The sequence below is a fragment of the Leptidea sinapis genome, chromosome Z, assembly GCF_905404315.1.
Source record: "Leptidea sinapis chromosome Z, ilLepSina1.1, whole genome shotgun sequence".
Taxonomy (NCBI): Eukaryota; Metazoa; Arthropoda; class Insecta; order Lepidoptera; family Pieridae; genus Leptidea; species Leptidea sinapis.
Window position 1 is genome coordinate 11,906,764 of NC_066312.1, and position 23,286 is coordinate 11,930,049.

Below are 23,286 nucleotides of genomic sequence, written 5' to 3' on the forward strand. Positions count from 1 at the left end.
CTTCGACTTATTTAACATTTAGTTTGCGAAAACGGGCATCTGGTATGTGTGTCGCTATCCGGTTGCGATTCTTGTAGTATGTAAGTAATATATTGTGAAATATTGTTGGTTTTTCCTGATATACCAGTATCTAATAATATTGTATCGGCATCATGTGAGCCATATTGTTAGCATATAAAATATCAATGTTAGTGTTAATTCGGTGTGCCTAATCCCTTGTGAATAAAAAGTTTCCTCAATCATGTGTTTCATTTAATAATTTTTTTTCTAAATGATTGAGAAGTCACAACTGACATTCTCCACCAATGATCATATATTTTTAGTAAAACACATATTTGAAAAATGTATAGAATATTACCCAAATGGGTGGTGTTTTCAGGTCAAAGACGTACGAGGGCAAATAAACTAATCTGGCATTATTTAAATAGGTTGACGGCGATCGCTCCATTCCATTCCATTAAATTTTTTATTGAATTTTGCCATTCCGAGAACTTTGGTAAATATATCTGTACTGATATTATTCTTCCTGCATATACCATTATTTTTGTAATTTGAATTATTATTAGTATACCAAATTTTCAATAGATGGCGCAGATTCATAGATTACTCCGTAGGCATTAGAGCGCTTCATACCGTTTTACTTCACGACAAATCATTATACTGTCAAAGTATGCCAATTTTTACCATCAAAATATTTAAAATTAAAATGATGCAAACATCTTAACAATACTCACTAGATAGACAATAGCCAAGAAAGTGCGAACAAAAAGATGTACGCGACAAGGTTCGAACGATATACCTTATATTATGGTACAACATAATAATATACATACATAATGATACATTAAATTGGTAACGTAATAGTATTCACTCTATATTAGACTCTTTATCTACATTTTTAAAGTGCAATATCGTACGCACGCATGCGACATTGGAGAGCTATTAACAAGGCTGACTTATAACTAGAAACTCTGCTCATTGACTCTAACGACGTGTTCGACTCACTTTCATACTTATAACGAATGATAGTGGAATTGAAACAAGGTAGGTATGGTATATCTTTTATTAACACTACTTACGAAATTCTACAAATACACGATAAAAATATTAAATTATGATTTGATCATAATATAGGTACCACAGTACAATTACTCCGTTGTAATAAGACTGATTGCAATTGCATAAGAGGCTGTATAGATCGATGTTAACTTTAGACAGTTTAGATAAATAAAAAATGTTTAACTGTGCCTGTGAAGATGTAGTGTTCGTATTAGCACCTTTTTTTTACTGCAAAAAAGGCGTTTTACTTCGTCGTGTTGTACTCTGGTTTGAAATGTAATATAATAAATACATGAAGAACAAATACTACAAGGAACTAAACATTAAACAGCATTTATCTTTCATAGTGGAATCCCGCATAATCGCCTTCTTTGGACACGTATCGAGAAAAAGCAGTCAGTCCACAGAACGCCTTGTCGTCCAGGGAAAAGTATCAGGCATTAGACCGCGTGGAAGGTACCTATGCGATGGACCAATCAGGTCAAGCCTGCTGTGGGCGGCCTGCATGATTGCACTCGAATGACCTCTAACAGAGAGAGAGATAGCGAGAAATTGTGAAAGGCCTCTAGGCATCTAGCCCCTATTGAAACTTATTGACAAACACGTCCGCTCTCAAGAGCATATTGACCGAGAAGAAGAAGATCAGGAGTTGTATTGAAAAGTACCAATAGTAGGAAAGCTTAAATAAAAGGATTAATGAGAGCCGAAAATGGGCATCCTAAATATTTCCCAAATAACAAGAAGGCGCGAATAAATGACGATGACTTCATTGGCACAATTCGAGGTTGTCCAATTCACAATGTGGTCAACCGAGGTTAGTGTCTTTGGGCCTTAATATGATAAAAGGAAGGTAGTTGTTTTGCAAAGGCACGCATCGTACGTAACCCTGTCTGTCGCCCTTACCATAGGTAGAATTGGTGGGGTTTTAATTTTTATATATTAAATATTATTTCTGTCATAAAAATACATATTTAATTAATATTAATGAAAGAAAGAAGATTAAATTACAATAATCGACACACTTTTAAACTTTAAGAAAATCCTATCGATAAATAGAACAAGCTCAGTTTCCGATGAGAACTTGATATTTTTCCGTTGGTAATATTTTTCAGGCATATTTCAACATTTTTATACTTAATAATGGAGGATTGCGTACAATCGTTAAAGAAAGCGATAATATACCTATACGATTTTATAATAGCCTTCCAAATAATATTAGAGATTTGTGAGTAAATAACTTTTAGGCATAAAGGCAATTTGTGTAGTGTGGCTTCTATAAAATCTCTGATTATGTTGATGTCGTCATAGGGATTGAGATGAACCTTTATTAAGGTAATATAGAACACGGTAGAGGGAAGGAAATAATCATTGATGTTTCCACACAAATACAATTATTTTTACGAAGGCTACTGATTTTAACACAAAATTTATGCAGAAAACAACACAGGCAGACATGACAGAAACAATATTAATTAAATTCAAAACTAAATTCCCGTTTCTGTACTTCAATCAGTAGTTAGAGTTTTTACAGCAATTTTAATCATCTATAAATCAGGTTTAGCCGATGGTGCCCCTATATTGCTACTTTCCTGTTCTGTAGCGGATTTCTCTAAGTTTCTCAAAGTATTCTCAAACTCGATTGGATCTACAAAACTCTTCTTAGGGAACGGTGGGGGGCCCAGAATGGCCTCTACTTCCTTGTAGTTTAACGTTTCTTTTCTCAGAAGCTCTTCGGCTAGCTGAAAGGACAAGTATTAACTTTGTAAAGTAATATTGTAACATTGCGTTGCTATTCATAAAGAAATAATTTATAAAGAAGACAAAGAAGGAAGTTTAGGAAATCTATACAAATAATAAAATCTTAGACTTCGTATTAAGAATTGTGCAATTAAGATTTTTGCAAAAATAAATTGAAACACATTACAAATAAGTAATAGAAATTTTTTGTCAGTTTGCTAACATGACGCAGAAATCACTTATCGCGTTAAAAATCGAATTACTGAAACAACTTTGTTGAAATAATTCAGTTCATAATTTTTACTCAAAATTATCAAAATATATTAATTTTAATTAATTACTGAGATCTGAGCTACTACCTACACGCTGCCGAAGTTGCGGGCACAGCAACATAACACTTTATAATACGGGCGTATATCACTACACCGTATCATATCAATACAATGCCAGGAATGTATAAGGAAAAAAATATTCTTAATAACTGAAAACATGAGACTGGATCCACTTCTAGCCGTTATATCATTGACTATAACGTCGCCTGCAATGAACAAAGGTTTAACTACCATTGTATTTTACTTTTTAGAGGACATAGAAGCACTGTCATGGTATGGTTATGGTATAATGTACACACACCTTAAGGAGTACGTCGGAGTAAAATCCGAACGACCCGATACCGTTATGATAATAATTATTATAATTGTCCACGATATCAAGTTGTATACTTACAGCTTTCAACTTCTCGTGGTTGTTCTTCAGTAGTGACTCTGTCCTATAATAAGCTTTGCCGATAATTTTCCTCGCTTCCAAATCCATTAAGTTCTTCAAAGTTTTACTGAATGGACTCTTGCCTTTGTCTTTCATATCGGGAAAAGACAGAAGGCCGACTGTTGGTGACATGCCATATACTTGCACCTGTAAAAAAGATGAGTCATCATCATCATTACAGCCGGAAGACGTCCACTGCTGGACAACGGCTTTTAAAAGGCCAAAGACCTTTACGACGATCAGACCTGGGCTGCTGTTATCTAACCTATTCCGGTGATCTTGACAAGATCATCGGTCCATCTTGTGGGGGACTTACCAACACTGCGTCTTCCCGTGCGTGATCCATGCGGCCATGTGTCCGTCGAGCTATGTGCCCTGCTCACATTTCAGTTGCGCAACATTGGGGCTAATATCAGTCACTTTGGTTCTCCTAGGATCTTCTGATTCGATCTCGCAGGCAACCTCCGAGCCCCCTCCATTGCACTTTGAGCGACTATGGACGACCTTTTTCATCAGGCCACCACCATGTCTGCGTACCGTTAGTCATTACTGACAACACACACTGGTTCAAAATCTTTGTTGTCAGACACTGTGGTACATATATCGGACGAAGATTTTAGTGCTATATCAACAAATAATAAAAAACAATATGGCGGAATCCAAAATGGCCGCCAAGAACATATCAAACGGACATACAACAATTTAGAATAAGAAAGCTAATTGATTGTTACTGTCACCGATTTTTATTGACAGATCGTAAGCAGCCAGCAACTTTTGCCCTTACCTCCTTCGTATTTGGAATATTAAACTAGCTAACAGACATATCAATATCGATCAGACGTCATCGTGGTCAGGTCATTTAAGTCTATGAGAAATATATTTAACAATTAAATCGTGTTTAATATTGTCCGAAGGTTGGGAAGTGTTCATATGCGTGTCCTTAACCTTTTTTAAACCTGTTTCTATAAATAAAAGGTATACGAAATTATCTTTAATTACTTAATACTGTGACATATATATTCAATAACTGAAGTGGAAGTGGGCAGGGCACATACTTCGACGGACAGATGGCCGTTAGGGCAGTAAAGTCCTCAAATGGCGACCACGTACCGGAAGACGCAGTGTTGGTAGGCTCCCCACAAGATGGATCGACGATCTGGTCAAGATTACCGGAATACCGAACCGGAACCGGTTGGATGAGGGTAGCGTATAACCGATCGTCGTGGAAATCTTTTGGTGAGGCCTTTTTCCAGCAGTGGACTTAATACTGTAAATATAGGTATTTATTTATTATCAATATTCACCTGTGCGTAAGCAATCTTTGTAACCTTCTCTAAATCATTCTTGGCGCCGCTCGTGATCGAATTGAACACTATAGCCTCAGCAGCGCGACCGCCCAATGCCATACACATACGATCAAACAGCTGAAAACAAATGTACTACATAAGTATATGACATATAATTGTATGTTATTTATATATATATATATACATATAAAACTTAAATATCACAGACTTGTCAGTATCTCAACAAAGAGTAATTAATACAATAATAAAGATTATCATGATGTGATGGCTCACATATAATCTTCATAATCAAAATATTCAATTGATTTAATGTAAATCGAAAATAAATCAATTATATTATCATACATCTTGTGCCAAATACAATGAATTTGCAGCCATGTATGCCTTAATGTACATATAAGTACAGTATGTAACAAGTGATAAATTATATTTCATAGAAGCCTTACCTCTTCTGTCGAAAATAGTTTCTGGTCAGATGGAGTGTATTGTGCGAACCCAAGAGCCATGTTAGTCCTGGGCACAATCGTAATCTTTAGCAAGGCGTCCGTATGTTCTAGAAGCCATCCGACCAACGCATGCCCGGACTCATGGTATGCCACAATCTTCTTCTCTCCCGGCGACATAGCGTGACTTCGCTTCTCCGTACCCCCTAAATAAATATTAATCGAATCATGACAAGCACTCTAATCGTAGTTAAAGAAAACATTCTTCGAAAACGAAATAAAAGTACAACGTGATTTGTCTATATCACAGAACAGAAAAAACTAGTGGGAGTGGAAACTCACACATTTATCTATTAAACTAGCGGCCCGCTCCGGCTTCGCACGGGTATAAAACCCGGCCGGCCGGAACCGCCGCAAACGCTACGTCCAGCAATTTTTAAATCTGTAATATCTTCGAAAATATTCATTTAAATCATATGCTGTAAAGGGCCATATAGATCTATATTAAATCAAGAATGTATTTAAGGTATTTAATTAGATAAGGTTTAATGCTGTATTGGATAAAATCGCTTCGAAAATTAGCCACAAATCTTGCTAAAAACACGATGAATCTTACAGAATGGCAGAAAAATGTTGGTAAGTGAACTTATATTTATCCTTATAACAGGAACTAAATTTTTAAATATTGATCGCAACTACTACTAGTTAGCTACGTCTACCGCGCTGAAAAACCAATGCACGCCCCTGTACCTAAGAGACTTTTTGTACGCAACCACAACCATATTATAATATTTTACTTTCTTACTCCCTTATCGCATGATGCATGGAAAAGAGCAACTTGAATACAATTTATTTCGATAAAATAATATCGGTACATACATGCATGCACTTGTTGAGTAGCAAGATACAACGTGATTTGTAGCAAGATATTTTTAATGTTTACATTAATTATTCTAACATAAGTTACATCGATTAAACGTAAAGGTAAATGAACCATACTTCATAATATTATGGTTCATTTTTAATTGTATATTTAGCACAACACATCAAAAATTAATAATTGTATTTAAATCGGAAAAATGATAACCGATGATATAAAATCCCTTCGTTGGACATATTTTTACTACAGCTATCATTTCTACAGTAAAAAACGGCACAATAAGACATATTTGTATTTTTTTAAAAGATAATTATCGAGTAGGTACATTTGTACACAATAGTGGCGACAGGGTAACGCCCACATGCCACTTCCACTAGTTTTTTCTGTTCCGTGTACATATAGAATGTATAAAAATAAGTAAAGTAAACTAGACACGCCTATCGATTCGATCCTTCCCATCGACACTATCCCGATATTTAGTGAGATCTCTTGAAAACTGAAAAAACTAACCTACAACCCTCTCAACGGCGTATTCCAAGTCAGCTGCTCGGACTATGGTATGTTTGTACCTCGCTGCGTGTAATGCAGCCTCATTGCAAACATTTGCGATATCCGCACCACTGAACCCAGGCGTCAAATAGGCTAACCTGAAAAACACGACGGATTTTTGAGATATAATTGTATGCCGAAATCCCAAAAAAGAAGAAATTCATCAAAGGTTACAGTTATCAAAATATATTTAGACAGTATAATAAAAAAATATCTAAATATAAAAAATTAAACAGAAGTATAATTTGCCCTGTGCTTCCCCGGGGCATAAAAATAATAGGGTGACGTAAGAGGCGACCATTTACCAGTGCCTCCTTTGCACAGGATGCCGGCTAGATTATGGGTACCACAATGGCGCCTATTTTTGCCGTAGGGTAGTAATGTGTAAGCATTTTTGTGTTTCGATTTGAAGGGCGCCGTAGCTAGTGAAATTACTGGGCAAATGAGACTTAACGTCTGATGTCTCAAGGCGCAATTGTTGTGCCGCTCAGATCTCTGTTTTTTTTTTCAAGAATCCTGAGCGGCATTGTTATGGGCAGGGCGTATCGTCCCTTATTGTCATAAAAAAATTAATTAAATTTCATTGCTATATTTGAAAAAAAAACAACGATGAATTTCATTCGAATATACCTTTTAATGTAGTAACTAGGGAGTTCCTCTAACACTATATTCTTCAAATGTCTCTGGAAAATCTCTTCTCGCTCTGAAAGCGTTGGCAAGTCTATAAGTATGTGACGGTCGAACCGCCCTGGACGTAACAATGCCTGAAACAAACATAATACAGAATTTGGTTTGATTAACGCGGCTTTAATTTAAATAATTATAATTGTAGTATCGAACACCTGGGATCGAATGATAACTCTTTTTTTATGGAAGAGAGGACGAACGAGCGTACCTGATGTTAAGTGATCACCGCCGCTCACATTCATGCAACACCAGAGGAAATCACAAGAGTTTTGCCGGCCCTTTAGAAAAATACCCATGTCGTATCGTCCTGGAAAAACCGCACAAGGAAGCTCATTCCATAGCTTAGTCGTGCGTGGAAGAAAGACCCTTGAAAACCGTACTGTGGAGGACCGCCACACATCCAGATGGTGGAAATGATATCCTAATTTGTGGCGTGTCGTGCTAAGATGGAATTCAAAGGTTTGTACAAACTTAATTGTATTAATCCCAGAAATGAGGGATATCACTTTAAAGGTAACAAATATATAATGTATTTTTTTTTTCGAAATTAGTGCCGTCATTCCATATTGTAAAGAAAAATCTTACTATGAAGAGGAAATCAAAATCAGTAGTGAACAGCCTATCCTACTTAAATCTCAATATTAGGTAAGTGTACTAAAAGAACAAAAACTCATTAATTTTATATTAAGAGTAAAAACCCTCTTCTACCAGTACATACGATAAGCCTGTGAGCATTTACAGGGTACTGTGTATCCGTCCGAATATTTATTTCGTCTGTAAATTTATAAATTGCTCTTATCAACAACAACTGAGCTTGGTCAAAGCCTTTTTATTTACTTAAACTAACTAAAAAATGTTAATCCCTGGTCTTGACATTTTCCTCCCGGGATCCGTCAGCTGTTATAAAAATGATGACCCGAGGAAAAAAAGCCCGCCAAACTGTGGAATAGCTCCAACTAGCCCTCGTGGATCTAAAAAGTACAAGGGACAACACGAACTTCTTAAAGAAAGGGACGACAGCGAAATTGAGATTGTAGACATTATAAATAAAAATAAAAATTTAAAAACTGATCTATGTCAATTGCACATAGAAAACTCGAAGTTATTAGAGGAAACGAAAAACTTGCATGCAATGGTCAATGGGTTTGAGCAGTATAGAGGAGAATACGAGGATACCTTAAATCTGGTGGTAAAACTAAAATCTCAGGAGATGTTATTAACACTCTTAAAAGATCAGGTCAAAGTTCCAAGGCTTCTCAAGACCAATGCCTATTTAATGAGTTAGTGCCTCTGATTTAGTCTCCACCGCCAAAATACCCAAAAATATAAAATAAATCCAATAATAGGTTGTCATCCACCCCTTACAAACGTAGTTATCATTATCATGCAAATATTTTTAAAGCTGTTATAATTACACCATTTTAAGATACTTGAGCGGTACGTTGGATTTCGTTGTTGATTTTTTTTAAACCCTCAATTTATACATACTTAAACATAATGTGTGTTAAGCAAAAAAGTTAAATATGTGTTAAAGATTATAACAACAGACGCTTTATCGTCTAATACCGCATCTATCAAAGGGGGTGGACCAAAGAGTCCGCACGACACGCCACAAGTTAGGATATCATCCTCACCATCTGGATGTGTGGCGGTCCTCCACAGTGCGGTTTACAAGGAGCTTTCTTCCACGTACTACAAAGCTGTGGAATGTACTTCCTTGTGCGGTGTTTCCGGGACGATACGACATGGGTACCTTCAAAAAAAGCGCATACACCTTCCTTAAAGGCCGGCAACGCTCCTGTGATTCCTCTGGTGTTGCAAGAGAGTATGGGCGGCGGTGACCACTTAACAACAGGTGACCCGTACGCTCGTTTGTCCTCCTATTCCATAAAAAAAAAAAAAAAAGAATCATATCGCCTAAATCGAATGAATAACTTTCTAGATATTCTTTGATATTTTTATGATTAAAATAGTATTGTGGGCGGAAGCGTATTAAATTCAAACAAGGTAATGGATTATGGAGTTCTTATCCGCATATAAGAACTCATTGTTATGAATTGAAATGAGGCGAATGAAAAAGAAACGAGAATAGAGATGCGGTCATGAAGTGAAGTAAAAACGGCCGTCTTCTTAGTATTTAATATAATACAAAATTTTATGAGATAAAATATATAAAATTAATATGACGGAAATGAATATAATATTTTACCAAAGAGTAAATTATTGTTTTCTTGTACAACATTCAAACATGTGAGGGAAGGGCTCACACGTTACAGTATAAAAAGATTATGAAATTTGTTGTTTATATATTAAGACTAGCAGAAGTATCCTAGAACCTCTCATGACCACTAGAAAATCAATGACACATCATGGTCAGAGATACCGTACCTTATCAAGCACATCAGCTCTATTTGTTGAAGCCAACACAACAACTCCCTCTCGGCTCTTCATGCCGTCCATCTCCACCAAGAGTTGGTTAAGCGTCTGTTCCCCTTCACCGCCGCCGGGGCCCCAAGACGAAGCCCCCGAAGATCGGGCTCTGCCCACTGCATCCATCTCGTCAATGTATATAATACAAGGTGCACGAGAGATAGCCTCTTTGAATAAATCCCTGAAAGAAATTATGTTATTAAGGTTCCTATAGCATGAACATAATACTTTTGTGTAGATAGAGATATGAGAGAGATATTCATAATGCAGTTTTAAAAGTAGGTTACAGACCATACATTTACAGCTAATGCTTATTCTTTCAACTATCCAACTATTTTAAAGGAGCACCCATTCAATTATTAAAATAACAGCCGGCAATGCTCTAATTCTCTGGTCTTTAAGAGAGTATCGGTCGAGATGATCAGACCATTGACTTGTATGCATGCTCGTTTTTTCGTCACTGTATGTTTTAATTATACAATGTAGAAAATTATATATTTTAAGAAATAGTAGATGGAAGGAGCCCGATGGTTGTGATCTGTGATCTTATGAACAACATGAATCACAAAACAATGCCGACCTTTGAATTAGTTATACCCACATAATAAATAATAAATGAATCTATACCATACTACAACTGCTCGGAAAGTGCTATTGATGTGACAACTTGGGAACAGTGCCTTATTTATTTATACAAATATACGGGCAGAAAAGTTGGCTTTTGAATATTTTGTTAGAATATGACATAACCCAGTTACATTAATTATAAACAAAGTGACAGCTGTTAAATTATTCTTACCGCCGCACTCATATTCGTTCCTTATCGTAGTACTAAGGAATACTTAGCTATATTAGTATACATTAATCTACTAAGCCTAAGGAGTTCTATATATTCATATAGCAGAACATTCACTATGAACAGATTATTTGTGATATCGATAAACTATTTGTGATACCAGTAAAGTAATTAAGGAGTGAATATTTTTTATGCTATATAGTCAGTAGCTATTTAAGTATTCCTTAAACGACTATGAGTACGGTGGTTATAGTTGTCAGCTGAGCACACAGACTTCAATATCTATCTGCACGTAGTATGTGTAGTATGAAGCACTATTGCTCGGGAGAATGGTATAATAATATGGATTATATTAGGCTGATATTTTCTTCCCGTGACAGTTGGATGTTGTGATTGGCCTAAGAATATGTGATCAATTGCGATTCGGTTCTATTCTATTCTTTATATTGTGGCTGACAACTGAGCCAATGTCAGGTTGATTCTACCAAGTAATGAGTAAAGGTACGGTGTTGAAGAGCAATCCAGTTTTAATCGTAATGATCAGTCAGTATAGATGCGGTTTTCAAACTATTTTCGAGTGTAAAAACGCTATAGATGTGAGCGACACGACAATAGCGACTAAATGGCGAGCTAACTTGAAGCTGGCGGATGCATGGAATGTGCGAGCCAAAGTCTCCAAAAAGGAGTGAAAAATAAAAAAAACATGGCGAGCTGTCAGTGTGACACTTGTCAATGCGATGTCTTGCCACTGTCTGTGATTCAATTACCCAAATACAGCAAAATGTTTTGTTAGCTTAATAAAGCAATTATGAAATAACAACTCAATAAATAAATTAATTTAAATTTAAATAGATGAATCACACGAGTTACTAATTAGTAAAGCTAGTAAGTAATTTTCTTTGAGTAAGTAAGTTCAATCAATGGTAACACTCATCGTGGCGTAGTCTTAAGCCATCGTGGGCAGAGAATACCAGGAGGAGTATATTTTTATTGAAGGATAGATTGAGACTCTCCAATTATTTTTTTGAGTGACAAATGTAGTGTTAAATTGTTTTTTCTTTATTTTTAATTTAATACTTTAATCTATTTCTATCTATATAATATTATCTGTCTCTTTATATATTACACTAGCTGACCCGGCAAACGTTGTTTTGCCATATAAAGTATAATTCACGCGATAGTTTTATAAGTAATAAAATATTGCCCATACATATATAGTACATAATTTTGTTCTATTGTCAATAGTTTTTGCAGCGCACGCAAAAGTAGGTTTTCAATTTTACACCTTGTGTTACAAAATAGCAATTTTATTACGGATCCCTAATTTTGAAAAAAAACCTATAGGCCTATAGCCTTCCTCGATAAATGGACTACCCAACACTGAAAGAATCATTCAAATCGGACCAGTAGTACCAGAGATTAGCGCATTCAAACAAACAAACAAACAAACACTGCAGCTTTCTAATATTATAGTATAGATTTAAGTTTATTTTATTTCTATGTCAAATATCGCATTTTGTTTAAAATAACCATGTAGCGCAAATCTAGTTTACTATGTTTAAAGTAAAGGAAACTATAGGGTTTTACGTAACGTTAAGTATAAATTGTAATAAAATTGTATAAGCATTTGATTCTGAAATAAATAATAAAAACAAAATATGGTTACCTGACTCTTGCAGCTCCTAGACCACCAATCATCTCAATAAATTCCGAACCGTTCATGGAGAGGAATGGCACGTTTGCTTCAGAGGCCACGGCCTTAGCGAGTAAAGTTTTACCGCAACCTGGAGGACCTAGTAATAACGCTCCTTTGGGCACCTGATGACAGAAATGTGACAAAATAGATCATACTAATCTCAAAAAAAGTAATTAAACACAAAATGCACATGCATTGTAAATGGTTACTATTTTAAATAGAAATAATATCATTGTTTTAAATAAAAGTATTTAAATACAAATTGATAATTACGTCTTTTCAAAATATATAAACGGTTTTCCAAATAAAATACCTTGTTATTTATTTAACTGATTTTAATACTAGTATTTGTTTCATGAGTTAAATTTTTTTTGTTACTTCTATGCGGTCTCATAATGATTCCACCGAATGAAAAGATAGAGAACTTGATAATCAGGTATAATTTTTATGATCTGACACATCCTTTTGGATAACCATCAGTAAGTTCATAAATGAAGTAATGTTGGCTTTAAGAATGAAAAATAATTTAAAAAATGTTACAAAACAATTTTGTATTTTACAAATAATATATATTTATATAAAGATTATCAAATTAAGCACAATATACTTTAATAAAAATAATGTAAAATAAGAATAGGTATTTTGTAATTGCATTTCAAATCTTAATATAATATGTAAATCCAGTGTCCTAATGTTCGTTTCCAGTAAACTCCTAAACTAATAAACGGATTTTAATAGAGATTACTTCATGGAGTGCAATTCAGTCCAACCTAAGAGATAGGATACTTTAAATTTCGATTTTGGACCCATAATTATTTTTATTACCAATATTTGTTTTGTATATATATTTCTATGACAGAATTTAATTGATGCACGGTTTGACAGTTCTGGCGTGAAACAATTTCGTTATAACAACAGGGAGCATATTTTATGAAATAATTCTTGATGTCATGAAATAATATTGACAAATGCATAAGAAAACAGAATTTTATTTATTATGTACAGAAAAATGTCTGTCGGGTAAGCTAATATAAACATATTTTATTACTAATTCATCATTTTATATTTTATTTTAACACACTGGATTACACAGGCATTAAATATATTTTATACATTAAATGTTTCTTTCATTTGGTTATTTATTTATTTATTATTATGTTATTAGTGCGCAGGACCGATCGTCGTGGAAATCTTTGGGGGAGGATTGTCCAGCGGTGTACGTCTTCCGGCTAATGATGATGATGTTATTAGTTGGTTCAGTCAGCCAGAATATGTTAAATACTAATTAGTTTATTTATATATTGTATATATATATATAATGATTTGCCGACATTGCTAGAAGATGTACCACTCAACATCTACAGAGAAATGTGGTATCAACAAGATGGCTGCCCCAGCACATTATGCCCGGCCTGTAAGAGAATATTTAAACGAATTATATCCCGGTAAATGGATCGGACGCCTTGGACCAATTTCATGGCCCCCTCGGTCCCCAGACCTGAATCCGGTAGATTTTTTTACTGGGGATGCATAAAAGAAAAGGTCTACTCAAAACCAATTCAAAATGTAACAGAATTGCGCCAAAAAATTGATGCAGCATCAGAAGAAATCAATGCGAGGAGATTTGCAAGACTGGTGAACAGGTCATTTCTGAGGCGATGCAGAGCTTGTATTCGTGCTGGAGGGAAACAATTTGAGCATCTGCTTTAATTTTAGGAGGATAGTAAAGTGTTACGATAATTTACCGTTTTATTTTGATTAAATTTTCCATGAGTTCCTTTCGCAAAAAATACGAAATAGCAATTTTATTGGCTAGAAAAGTGGCAAGTATTGTACTATTTTGGAATCTAGACTAAATGGGCCATCTTTTAAAATGCCATAGGTAGTGTAGTACATTTTTTTTCCAACGTAGAGTGTCAAAGTTGACTGACATAACTTTTATAAACAATAACTCGTCAAAATTTAATTTATTTTACTTAGTTAACAATGACAATTATTACTTTCATTTGTGGTTACCATTAATAGCACTGTTATTTGAGATAACATTATTAAAAAAATCACTGTAAAATTGTGAAAATTGCGATCACAGTACCTAAAAATGCAAGAAAGGGTGTCAAATTTTTAACATTTTCGAAAAATTTCTGTCATCGCTTGACTAAGTGACATAGATTTTTTTTCTTATTTTTTTCATAACTGGTATACTTTGGCCTCTCGCCCGGTACCAGGTTATCGTTGAGTTTTGGGACACCCTGTATATATATAACAACCAGCATTTTGTTTTTTTTTTGGTTAACGTTTAGGCCCACCTCGAAATGTGGTGTATAGTATTGAAACATATAGTGATCTATTCCTTATAATCTCTAGATTTCAACGAATTATTTAGTTAGAAATGGTCTAACCGGAATACTGAGAAATACGACAAAAATGGGAATAAAAATAACCGAAAAATCATATAGAAATGTTAATAATAAAATATTATGTAATGTCTTGAGCAAACCGAAACGGTCATAATTAAGTAGAGGTTGTACTATCTGATATCAAAATAAATAGAATCTGTAGGAAGAGTAAGGGTACAGCTGACAAAAGATGGTTTACAATGATGCACAGAACAAAAATATTCATCACACAGGTATATTTACAGTCCCTGGCGTGTGTACACTCCAATACTTCAGTTTAGCAATCAGGGCACTTGACATAACCACTAAACCAGAATGCTTGCCAAAAATACTTAACAACCAGCATTATAATTCCAAAGTCGTGTCTTAATAAAATATTTCATATAATTACTTTTGAGGTAAGGTTTAATACACTGTTTATCATAGGAAAAGGATAGAAAAACACATTATTTATATAGTATAAATATTTATTAGTCATCATCATTTTCAAAATCATCTTTTATCATTTGAATCTCATCCAGAAATGTTGCAGGTGGCTAAGTCTCACCTTAATGCCATGGCCTAAATACCATACAACAGAAATTACATGTGCACTGCAACCAACAGTATGTCTACCCACCCAACAATTACAACAGTATCTGGCAAGAGCAGCTCTAGTATTAGAAATCAATAGGTGTCAACCAGTAGATAAGTGATAAGTTTTTCTACTTGTGTATCTTGATTGTATCCTTCTTTTTTTATGGAATAGGAGGACAAACGAGCGTACGGGTCACCTGGTGTTAAGTGATCACCGCCGCCCACATTCTTTAAGGAAGGTTTACGCGCTTTTTTTGAAGGTACCCATGTCGTATCGTTTCGGAAACACCGCAATAGGAAGTTCATTCAATAGCTTAGTCGTGCGTGGAAGAAAGCTCCTTGAAAACCGCACTGTGGAGGACCGCCACACATCCAGATGGTGGGGATGATTTAATTAATTTGTGTTAACTATAATTTATTGTTCTCATTATACGCATTTATTTCAGCAGTATAAATACCTTGGCACCTAAACTTTTATAATGTTCCGGTCTCTTCAAATAGTCCACAAACTCCATTATTTCGATCTTAGCTTCCCTGAGGCCTGCTACGTCTTCGAATTTAACACCCTTACCCTGGCCAGTCATTGAATCTACCAAAGTAAACTTGGCACGGCCCAATTGACTCTGAAATATTTATAATATTTAAAATAAGTTGCCTTATGCCAGTTGAAATTTTCACAGATGATGTTTATCTGTTATCGCTATTACAACAAATACGAAAAACCGGAATAAAATAAATGATGCTCCCCTTATAAATAATGGTACCTACGGAACCATTCGCGCGCGCATCCGTATAAAGTACATGTAAATTAAAAAAAAAAGTGAAAACAAGAGTTATTGAGTACAGTAGATGCATCAATCCACACACTGTAAATAAACAAATATATTAATTTAATAATAACTTTAATTTTAAAAACATGAACCAGAGTTTCTGGTAACGAGATCATCCAGCCACCACAAGAAACTTATATAGCACCCGTTTACAAGCAGTGGCATTTAGAAGCCTATCATGATAACTAAACAGAAGAGACATATTATACAATCCTCTTTGTTTACAACCATTTTGTTTAAGTATAATTAATTATATTAATTTCAGTTATAGAATTAAAAGAAACTATATTATTACTTACAAAGCCTCCGAGATTGATATTCATTTTCATTGATTTGCTGGAGTACAGAAATGAAAATATGACAGCTGCAATCAGCAAGGTTATGATCACTTTGCCAGCCACAGTGCCGTTTCTATCGTAAATTACTCTGACACCTGAAAACCGTGATTTTATATTAATAGTGTAGGTACTGTCATAGTACCACATGTGACTTATGACTTCAATAATAATCTGGCCACAAAGGACTTAAGATTACAAGTTAGTTATTCTGTTCGCCGGTCAATATGTAGGACTTATTACGGTACACAACATCGTTTTCAATGCTAATGCAGAAATTACACTTATAAAGTTAAAAATTGTACATTTTGCCATTTAACTCTACTTTGGAAAAGTAACTGATTTTAATGTTTTTGAATTAATATATGCAGCTTCATCATTTTACAAATATTTCATATATTTCATTGATGCAATAAATATTGAATGGCTTAAACTAAAATAAATGAGTAAATCATATAAAAAGAACCTAAACAGTTATTACATACAGTGTATGCATAATTTCTGACACACTGTAAGTAGATATAGGTATTATACATTTTAAATGCTCATAGATTTAACCATCAAATCAAGGTTCTCAATGGCAGGATCATTCTTCCTCCATAACTAGAGCCCATTCACAAATGTATTGAGATCAGCCGTCATTTCCCTCAATTGTGGTGTCTCACCTTACAGTAAGTAATACTTAAATTTCAACTGTCAATTTCAATTTATTCGACATTCAGGTCTTTTCAAATTTACGGGTCGCACACTGTTGATTAAGTAAATAATTTTATAATTTAAGATAAAAATCTCACCCTCTGTAACACCCAAACTTTTTTCAGTATCACGCAACTTTTCTTCAAATCGATGAATATCACCCACATTCATATGAAAGACGCGATTGGTAGCCTGAAATTTAATATTAATTACAGCTATAAACATTCAAGGACTACTTTTCGCAACTTACAAAATATTATCGTCCTTCCTTCCTTAAAGGTCGGCAACACTCCTGTGATTCCTCTTGTGTTGCAAGAGAAAGTGGGTGGCGGTAATCAATTAACACCAGGTGACCCATACACTGGTTTGTCCTCCTTATTCCATGAAAAAAAATGTTCTGGGCTTAAGTAGAGCTAACCTCAAAATTATAGGGTCAATAATGTGCTACTAATCCCAAAACAAACACAAACAAACAAACAAAGGACATTCTGTCCTATACTACATTAAATTTCAAGCATTAGCTTGTGGAACTGCAACAACTTTAATAGATGATCTTAATACTTTGTTCGGGATGTTAAACTTTATTCAAACAGGCTTAAACTAAGCGCTTCTGAATCGGCACTATAAATATTTCCTACATATTACTTAAAAGTTGAGCTCGTGAGAAAATATAATATAAGGAACTCAATGTCCACTCTTTTCAATCAATTAGAGTATTTTACAATGGCTGTAATATACATAACAAATTAGTTTGTAAGGTGCTGCATCCAATATATGAGTCATGTTTAAATAATTATTATTATTTCATGAAAAGTAATAAAGAATCAAGTGGATTAATATAAATTATTGTATATTGGATGCATCAACCTTAAGAGCTTGATCTCACTGTTTGTGTGAGGATGCTTCGTCCAAATCCGCATCCAACAAATACAATGATTCATTAACTATAACAGGTAGACCTGGCACCACAAGCAGCACCCATTCACAAGTCAAGTCATCAAACTAACTTCTCTAACAAATTAGGAGTGCAACACTACTGACCTATTCTAGCTTGAAAACTGGTGATGGTACCATTTCAATTTAATAAGCCCAGACTTTGTGCCATCTACTGACATTTTGGAGATTCTTACAACATATAAAAAATTCTGTTATATAGTCTAAAATTGAGTAATTCAAGACAAGAATAAAAATCGAGTCCATTTAATTATAGCTCATACTCTAAAAAGTAACTTTCAGAAGAGATAATGTGGTCTCATATATAACAGAGATTATCTCTACTTGTATAAGAATTCTGAACAGAAAAAACCTCTAAATTGTGGTCGCCATGCTTCTAGGCTTGTGTGCAGCATAGTGTTAGTGAGTGCCTAAGAGAGTAAGATGTTAACTCTGTAGGAAAAAGCCTGTCACTTTATGAGTGAATGCTACATGTGACACAAATTGGATTGACTTTATTCTCGTTTCTATTGTTGAAAGCCTTTATCAGTGCTATGGAATTGTTTATAGCCATTGAGTTGCTCCAGTGTTTAAGTGCTTCTTGTTGAAATTGTAAGGGTGTGATAAATGGCGCTCTTAGGCAGTCCACAAACAGATTCCGGACCATATTGGACTTCTTTATCTCCAGTTTTTGCAGACACAGATGTGCAGACAGCTATTTTTTTATGACCTCATCAGAAGGTTTAAAAAAAATCTTTTACTAGAATTAGTATGTCATCAACAGTAAGCATTTGAATTGCATAGAATAGTGTATTAAACTCACCCGTTTTCCCTTCAAAACAGCTCCTTCATGTAGTATAATGGTGACAACTTCAATATCAGGTCTAACAATCAATTCTTCAACTTCACCTTTCGACAACATGGTGTATACAAACTCATTCCAGGATACATATCTGACAAACTGTTGATGAAAATTCAAGATTTTGAATGTATTTATTATCCGCTAAACATTATTAGTTAAAATAAGAATCAGAATTATTATGTTTTATATCTACAAATATTAAGCAATAAAATCATATTAAATTATAAATTTTCTTAGTAGAATAATGTTTCATGTCCAACCCCAATTCCAATTAAATGTAGCCATGTTATTAGTAATCATGTATAATAAGTAAATATAAATTTCTAATAGGGCAATAATATTATGAAGTATATAAAATTCAAATAAAACAACTGAGCAAAGCAGCAAAAAATAACTGAAGACATTTGAAATAACACTTTTATTTATCCTGATGCTATTTGTTTGTCAAGCCCCAATAATGTTGAAATAAATACCTCATTCTGTGTGTTATCTCCAGGTACCAGCATGGAACTCATAATTATAAGACTAAATGCAGTCATCATCCAGAATAGGCCTTTAACAATCATTGATAACATACTATCATCGTCATTTTTCTTCTTGTCTTTATCCTGTAATAATATAAATGTAATCTGTAGGTAAAGTTATAAAAATCATAACAAATGTGTGACTGCCCTACTTAAGACAAAGTTTGTTTAAATTTTGCAGTTTCTACAGTTTATATTATTTAACAAAGAACTTGACTAGCCTGTTTCAAAACAAAAGCGCCAACATACATTTTTATAAACAAAACCCAAAGGCTTGAAGAGCAACAAATTATATTGTAACCCGAGCCGTTTGTGTTTGTGTTTGAAACACTTGGCACTGGAGAAAAAACTTTCGGGATATTTGTGTATTTTATTCAAGAAATTTTAACATCAAGTTGTCCATTATCTAGATAACCTCTAAGAATTTGATGCATCATGGGTTATAAGATCAAAACAAAATGATATGATCACATGAACCCATAGGAATAATTACAATTACAACAAAAGTCTGCAAAAAGAACACAAAGTAAACATTGTTATAACATAATTTGTAATACTCAAACTAGTGACTTATGGAAACACTCAGCAACATTGGATTACAGGAATTTTGCTGTTTTCAGGACATCAACTAAGTGACAATACACTAATTTAAAACTGTATCATCCATTCAATAAAAATTAAGCTTTACAAAAATGTTCACCAGTTATACCTGGTCTTTATTGGGTTCCTGGTTATAATTTGTTGAACTTGTGTGTATGCTTTTTCCTAAGAGACTGTTGAATGTGGGTGCGAAGCCTGAAATATTGGACCTCTTCCACATTGCACATGCTGCTTTATACTCAGCATTGAACTGCCTTAAATGCTGTAAAAAAATATATTACTTTTAATGTAAAAAAAATGATAATAAACTTAATCATAAATATCTGGAATGTTTACAAATTCATTGTGCAATAATAAATATACTTACAGGATTTCGGCTCTTGCTTGTAATTGAGTGTAGAGCGACAACAGATTTACAGAAATGCATCATTGTATTATTAAAAGGGGTTTTATTTAATTTTCTACCTAAAATAACACTCATTTCGTAAGGTATTTTTAATTGAGATTTTGAGGTAGCAAGGGGCGGCAGTCGCTTTACGGACAACATTTTATCTGATGGAATGGAAGCTAACACTTGCTATTTATTATTTAACTCATTTCACAAATATTTTCAAGTTTACTCAATTTTTGATCAAGATTTATATTACCTACGCAATTGACAATTTAGGCATAATGTATAGGGAAATGACAATTGACATTTCATTTGACGCATAAAGTCAATGTTATTATTATTTTTTTATTTATGTCGAGAATTGGTACCAAGATCATCAGCTTGAACCATAATACTTAACATAATAAGTAACTTAACTCAATTAAGAACAGAAATAAACAATATTTCCAAAATAAAAACATTGACTTTTCTTGCCACGGCACCGTTATGCGAAAATAATGAGTAAATTAGTCTATAGTATAGTCTATATATAGTATAATATATCTAATAGTATCTTTGAACACTTAGAAAATTAGAACTTATTTTGTCGTGCCATTGAAAATAACTTTTTATATTTTTGTCAAAAATTACAAATTTGATCTATTTGTCTCAGGCTTAATAGTATAAATGTTTTTCATAAACATAGACTTTATGTTTCCAAATAAAGAAACAATTTGCATTGTATTTTCCTGTCAGCCACCTAGCGTTTATTGTTGTAATATTTGTATCATAGATCAAGTATAATATCCGGTCTATGATTTGGATTTAGTATTTACTAAGTCACATACCCAGTTAATGTACTAAACTTTGGTAGATGGCGTTGAATCACAAATTATCCCCTTTAAAATATATCCCCGTTATACGTCATCTAGTGCACAATACAAGTAACAGTAGGTCTACTCTTATTCAACGGAAAACCAAGTTTCGATTGAAGTTTCGGGTGTTTCCTACTATGGTTTCATTCGTTTCGAAGTTTTGTCCCGAACGCTTCACAGGCAGGTCGAAGGGCATGAGCTGCATTAGTACAGCTGTTAGAAAGGATAAAGGTAGAACTTTATCTTACTTATACCTTTTCAACAGTAGTGGTATTCCTATCTTTAGTGACATTTATAATACGATTTATTTTTGGTATTAATAAAATAACAACATTTTTTTTTTATTATAACAGGAAAATTTACTTCCAGCTAACAAACAGCACTCAGACGTGTAAATTAAAAGGTATAGTACCATCATCGTATGTGTAGCCATTTGAAAAGGTGACGTTGAAAAGGTTATATTATGTAGAGGCAATATTTTTAAGTGAAAAAAATATAAGTAAAACTGGTATTTACTTGAAACTTTCTGATAGAACGAGAAGGTGTCGCGATTGCGATGGTGTGTTAATAAGCACTTTAATTGATCATTTATTAGCCACATAATTGAGAACTCTTATTAGAAAACCTTTGAAAGATAAAACAAAAAATCTTAAGTAAGTACTAATTTGCATTGTTTACATTGCGTTTGTAATAATTACACATATTTTTTGTTGTCATTAATTACATCGTTGGTATGAAATAGTACCTACTCTTCAAATTGTCGGATACAAAAAACTTTCATTTCAATCGTTCACCAATATTGTCTATAGTTCCGAAGTTTGTTGATTTCACCGAAAACAAAATAAGAGTAGGGTCAAACACAGGAAGCTATAATTTATTTCAGTTTCCTACAACTTCTAAGTCGGGAATTTCACTAGTAAAATTTGATTGCGCAGGCGGCGCGGGTTCCTTCTACGTTCTAAGAGTTCTTCACGTAGAGCAGCCTCTAATCATTCTTGTAACTTGTGAAAATCAAAAGGTTCCTCGGTTTCGTCAATGACGTTTGGGACGAAACTTCAAAACGAATGGGTAGTAGGAAATTCACAAAACTTCGGTTTTCGTTGAATAAGAGTAGACCTACAGTTGCGTATCATAGTAGGTATCCGTCATCTTCGACCGCATCATCTCCTTATTCATTGCTTTCATTATCAATTTAAAAATAATCTATATTCTAGGTTGCATACGATCAGCAGTTATGTTAATTTTGATTTTTTTATTTGTATCCTCGAATCATAGCATAGGCGCCATTTTATAGCGGTCCTTACCACAGAACACAGAAAAATAGCTTACCTAGGCCTAACAACCTAAATATTATTAAGTATGATAATATTATGAAAATATGATGGAACGAATTTTAAACACTACAGATTTTGTAGGCCAGTTAACTTGTGTTTACTATAATACTTATACTCAGTCATATCATAGTACCTACCATTACTGTGCTTCTTTGTAACAATTCTAGTTTAGGTACAATTAACTATGGATAATCGAAAGGAACAGAATCAAGAATGACTCATCGTTTTCTCGCCAAATTTCTTCTGCCGGATATATGTCATAAATACTAACACGATTTAGAATTGCCCTATATACTTCAGTCTTGTTATCTGCGTCAATCACCATTTTCCTGTTATCGCCCTATATCCTGTCACCTTGGTTGCATTCATCATAGTGGGCCGTCTTCTTAACCGCCATTCTTCATTATATTGTCAATTACTGGTTTATTTTTGTACGCCGTGATTGCAAGATGCATTGTTTAGATCGGTTTTCTAGGAGAAAATTATTATAGAATGGGTCAATAAAGAATAATTTATGAGGATGCGCTAATTTCTTTGAAGTTTTGACTTTAGTGAATCTTGAAACTTACTTCAATAGTCAGAGGTATTCCACAAAAGTATTGATAA

General features: G+C 34.0%; 2 protein-coding genes across 2 annotated transcripts in view; both read right to left on the bottom strand.

Moving 5' to 3' along the window:
* Positions 1-1,049: 1,049 nt before the first annotated feature.
* On the bottom strand, positions 1,050-20,763 carry LOC126979036 (paraplegin). Its single transcript, XM_050828207.1, has 15 exons — positions 20,469-20,763; positions 20,211-20,363; positions 19,451-19,585; positions 18,939-19,076; positions 17,281-17,374; positions 16,451-16,584; positions 15,780-15,944; positions 12,320-12,471; positions 9,816-10,038; positions 7,371-7,504; positions 6,702-6,838; positions 5,315-5,517; positions 4,866-4,985; positions 3,523-3,708; positions 1,050-2,798 (listed from the first exon to the last, which is right to left on the bottom strand). Exons 1-15 carry the CDS (start codon positions 20,646-20,648, stop codon positions 2,604-2,606), a joined length of 2,349 nt encoding a protein of 782 aa, XP_050684164.1. The 5' UTR covers positions 20,649-20,763; the 3' UTR covers positions 1,050-2,603.
* Positions 2,903-23,286, bottom strand: part of LOC126979067 (uncharacterized) — a 377,271-nt gene continuing 356,887 nt past the window's right edge. The window contains exon 8 of the transcript XR_007732746.1: positions 2,903-2,919. The gene's annotated coding sequence lies outside the window, so the exon portion shown is untranslated. The remainder of the gene's footprint in view (positions 2,920-23,286) is intronic.

What these genes read in the sequence shown, in the direction of transcription:
- LOC126979036 (XM_050828207.1), bottom strand. Translation starts at nt 20,648, where the DNA reads ATGTTGTCCGTAAAGCGACTGCCGCCCCTTGCTACCTCAAAATCTCAA. An exon ending in CAAGCAAGAGCCGAAATCCT is followed by an intron (nt 20,364 to 20,468) that starts GTAAGTATATTT and finishes ATTTTTTTACAG; the next exon opens with CATTTAAGGCAGTTCAATGC. An exon ending in AACTATTTTCGACAGAAGAG is followed by an intron (nt 4,986 to 5,314) that starts GTAAGGCTTCTA and finishes ATTTGTTTTCAG; the next exon opens with CTGTTTGATCGTATGTGTAT.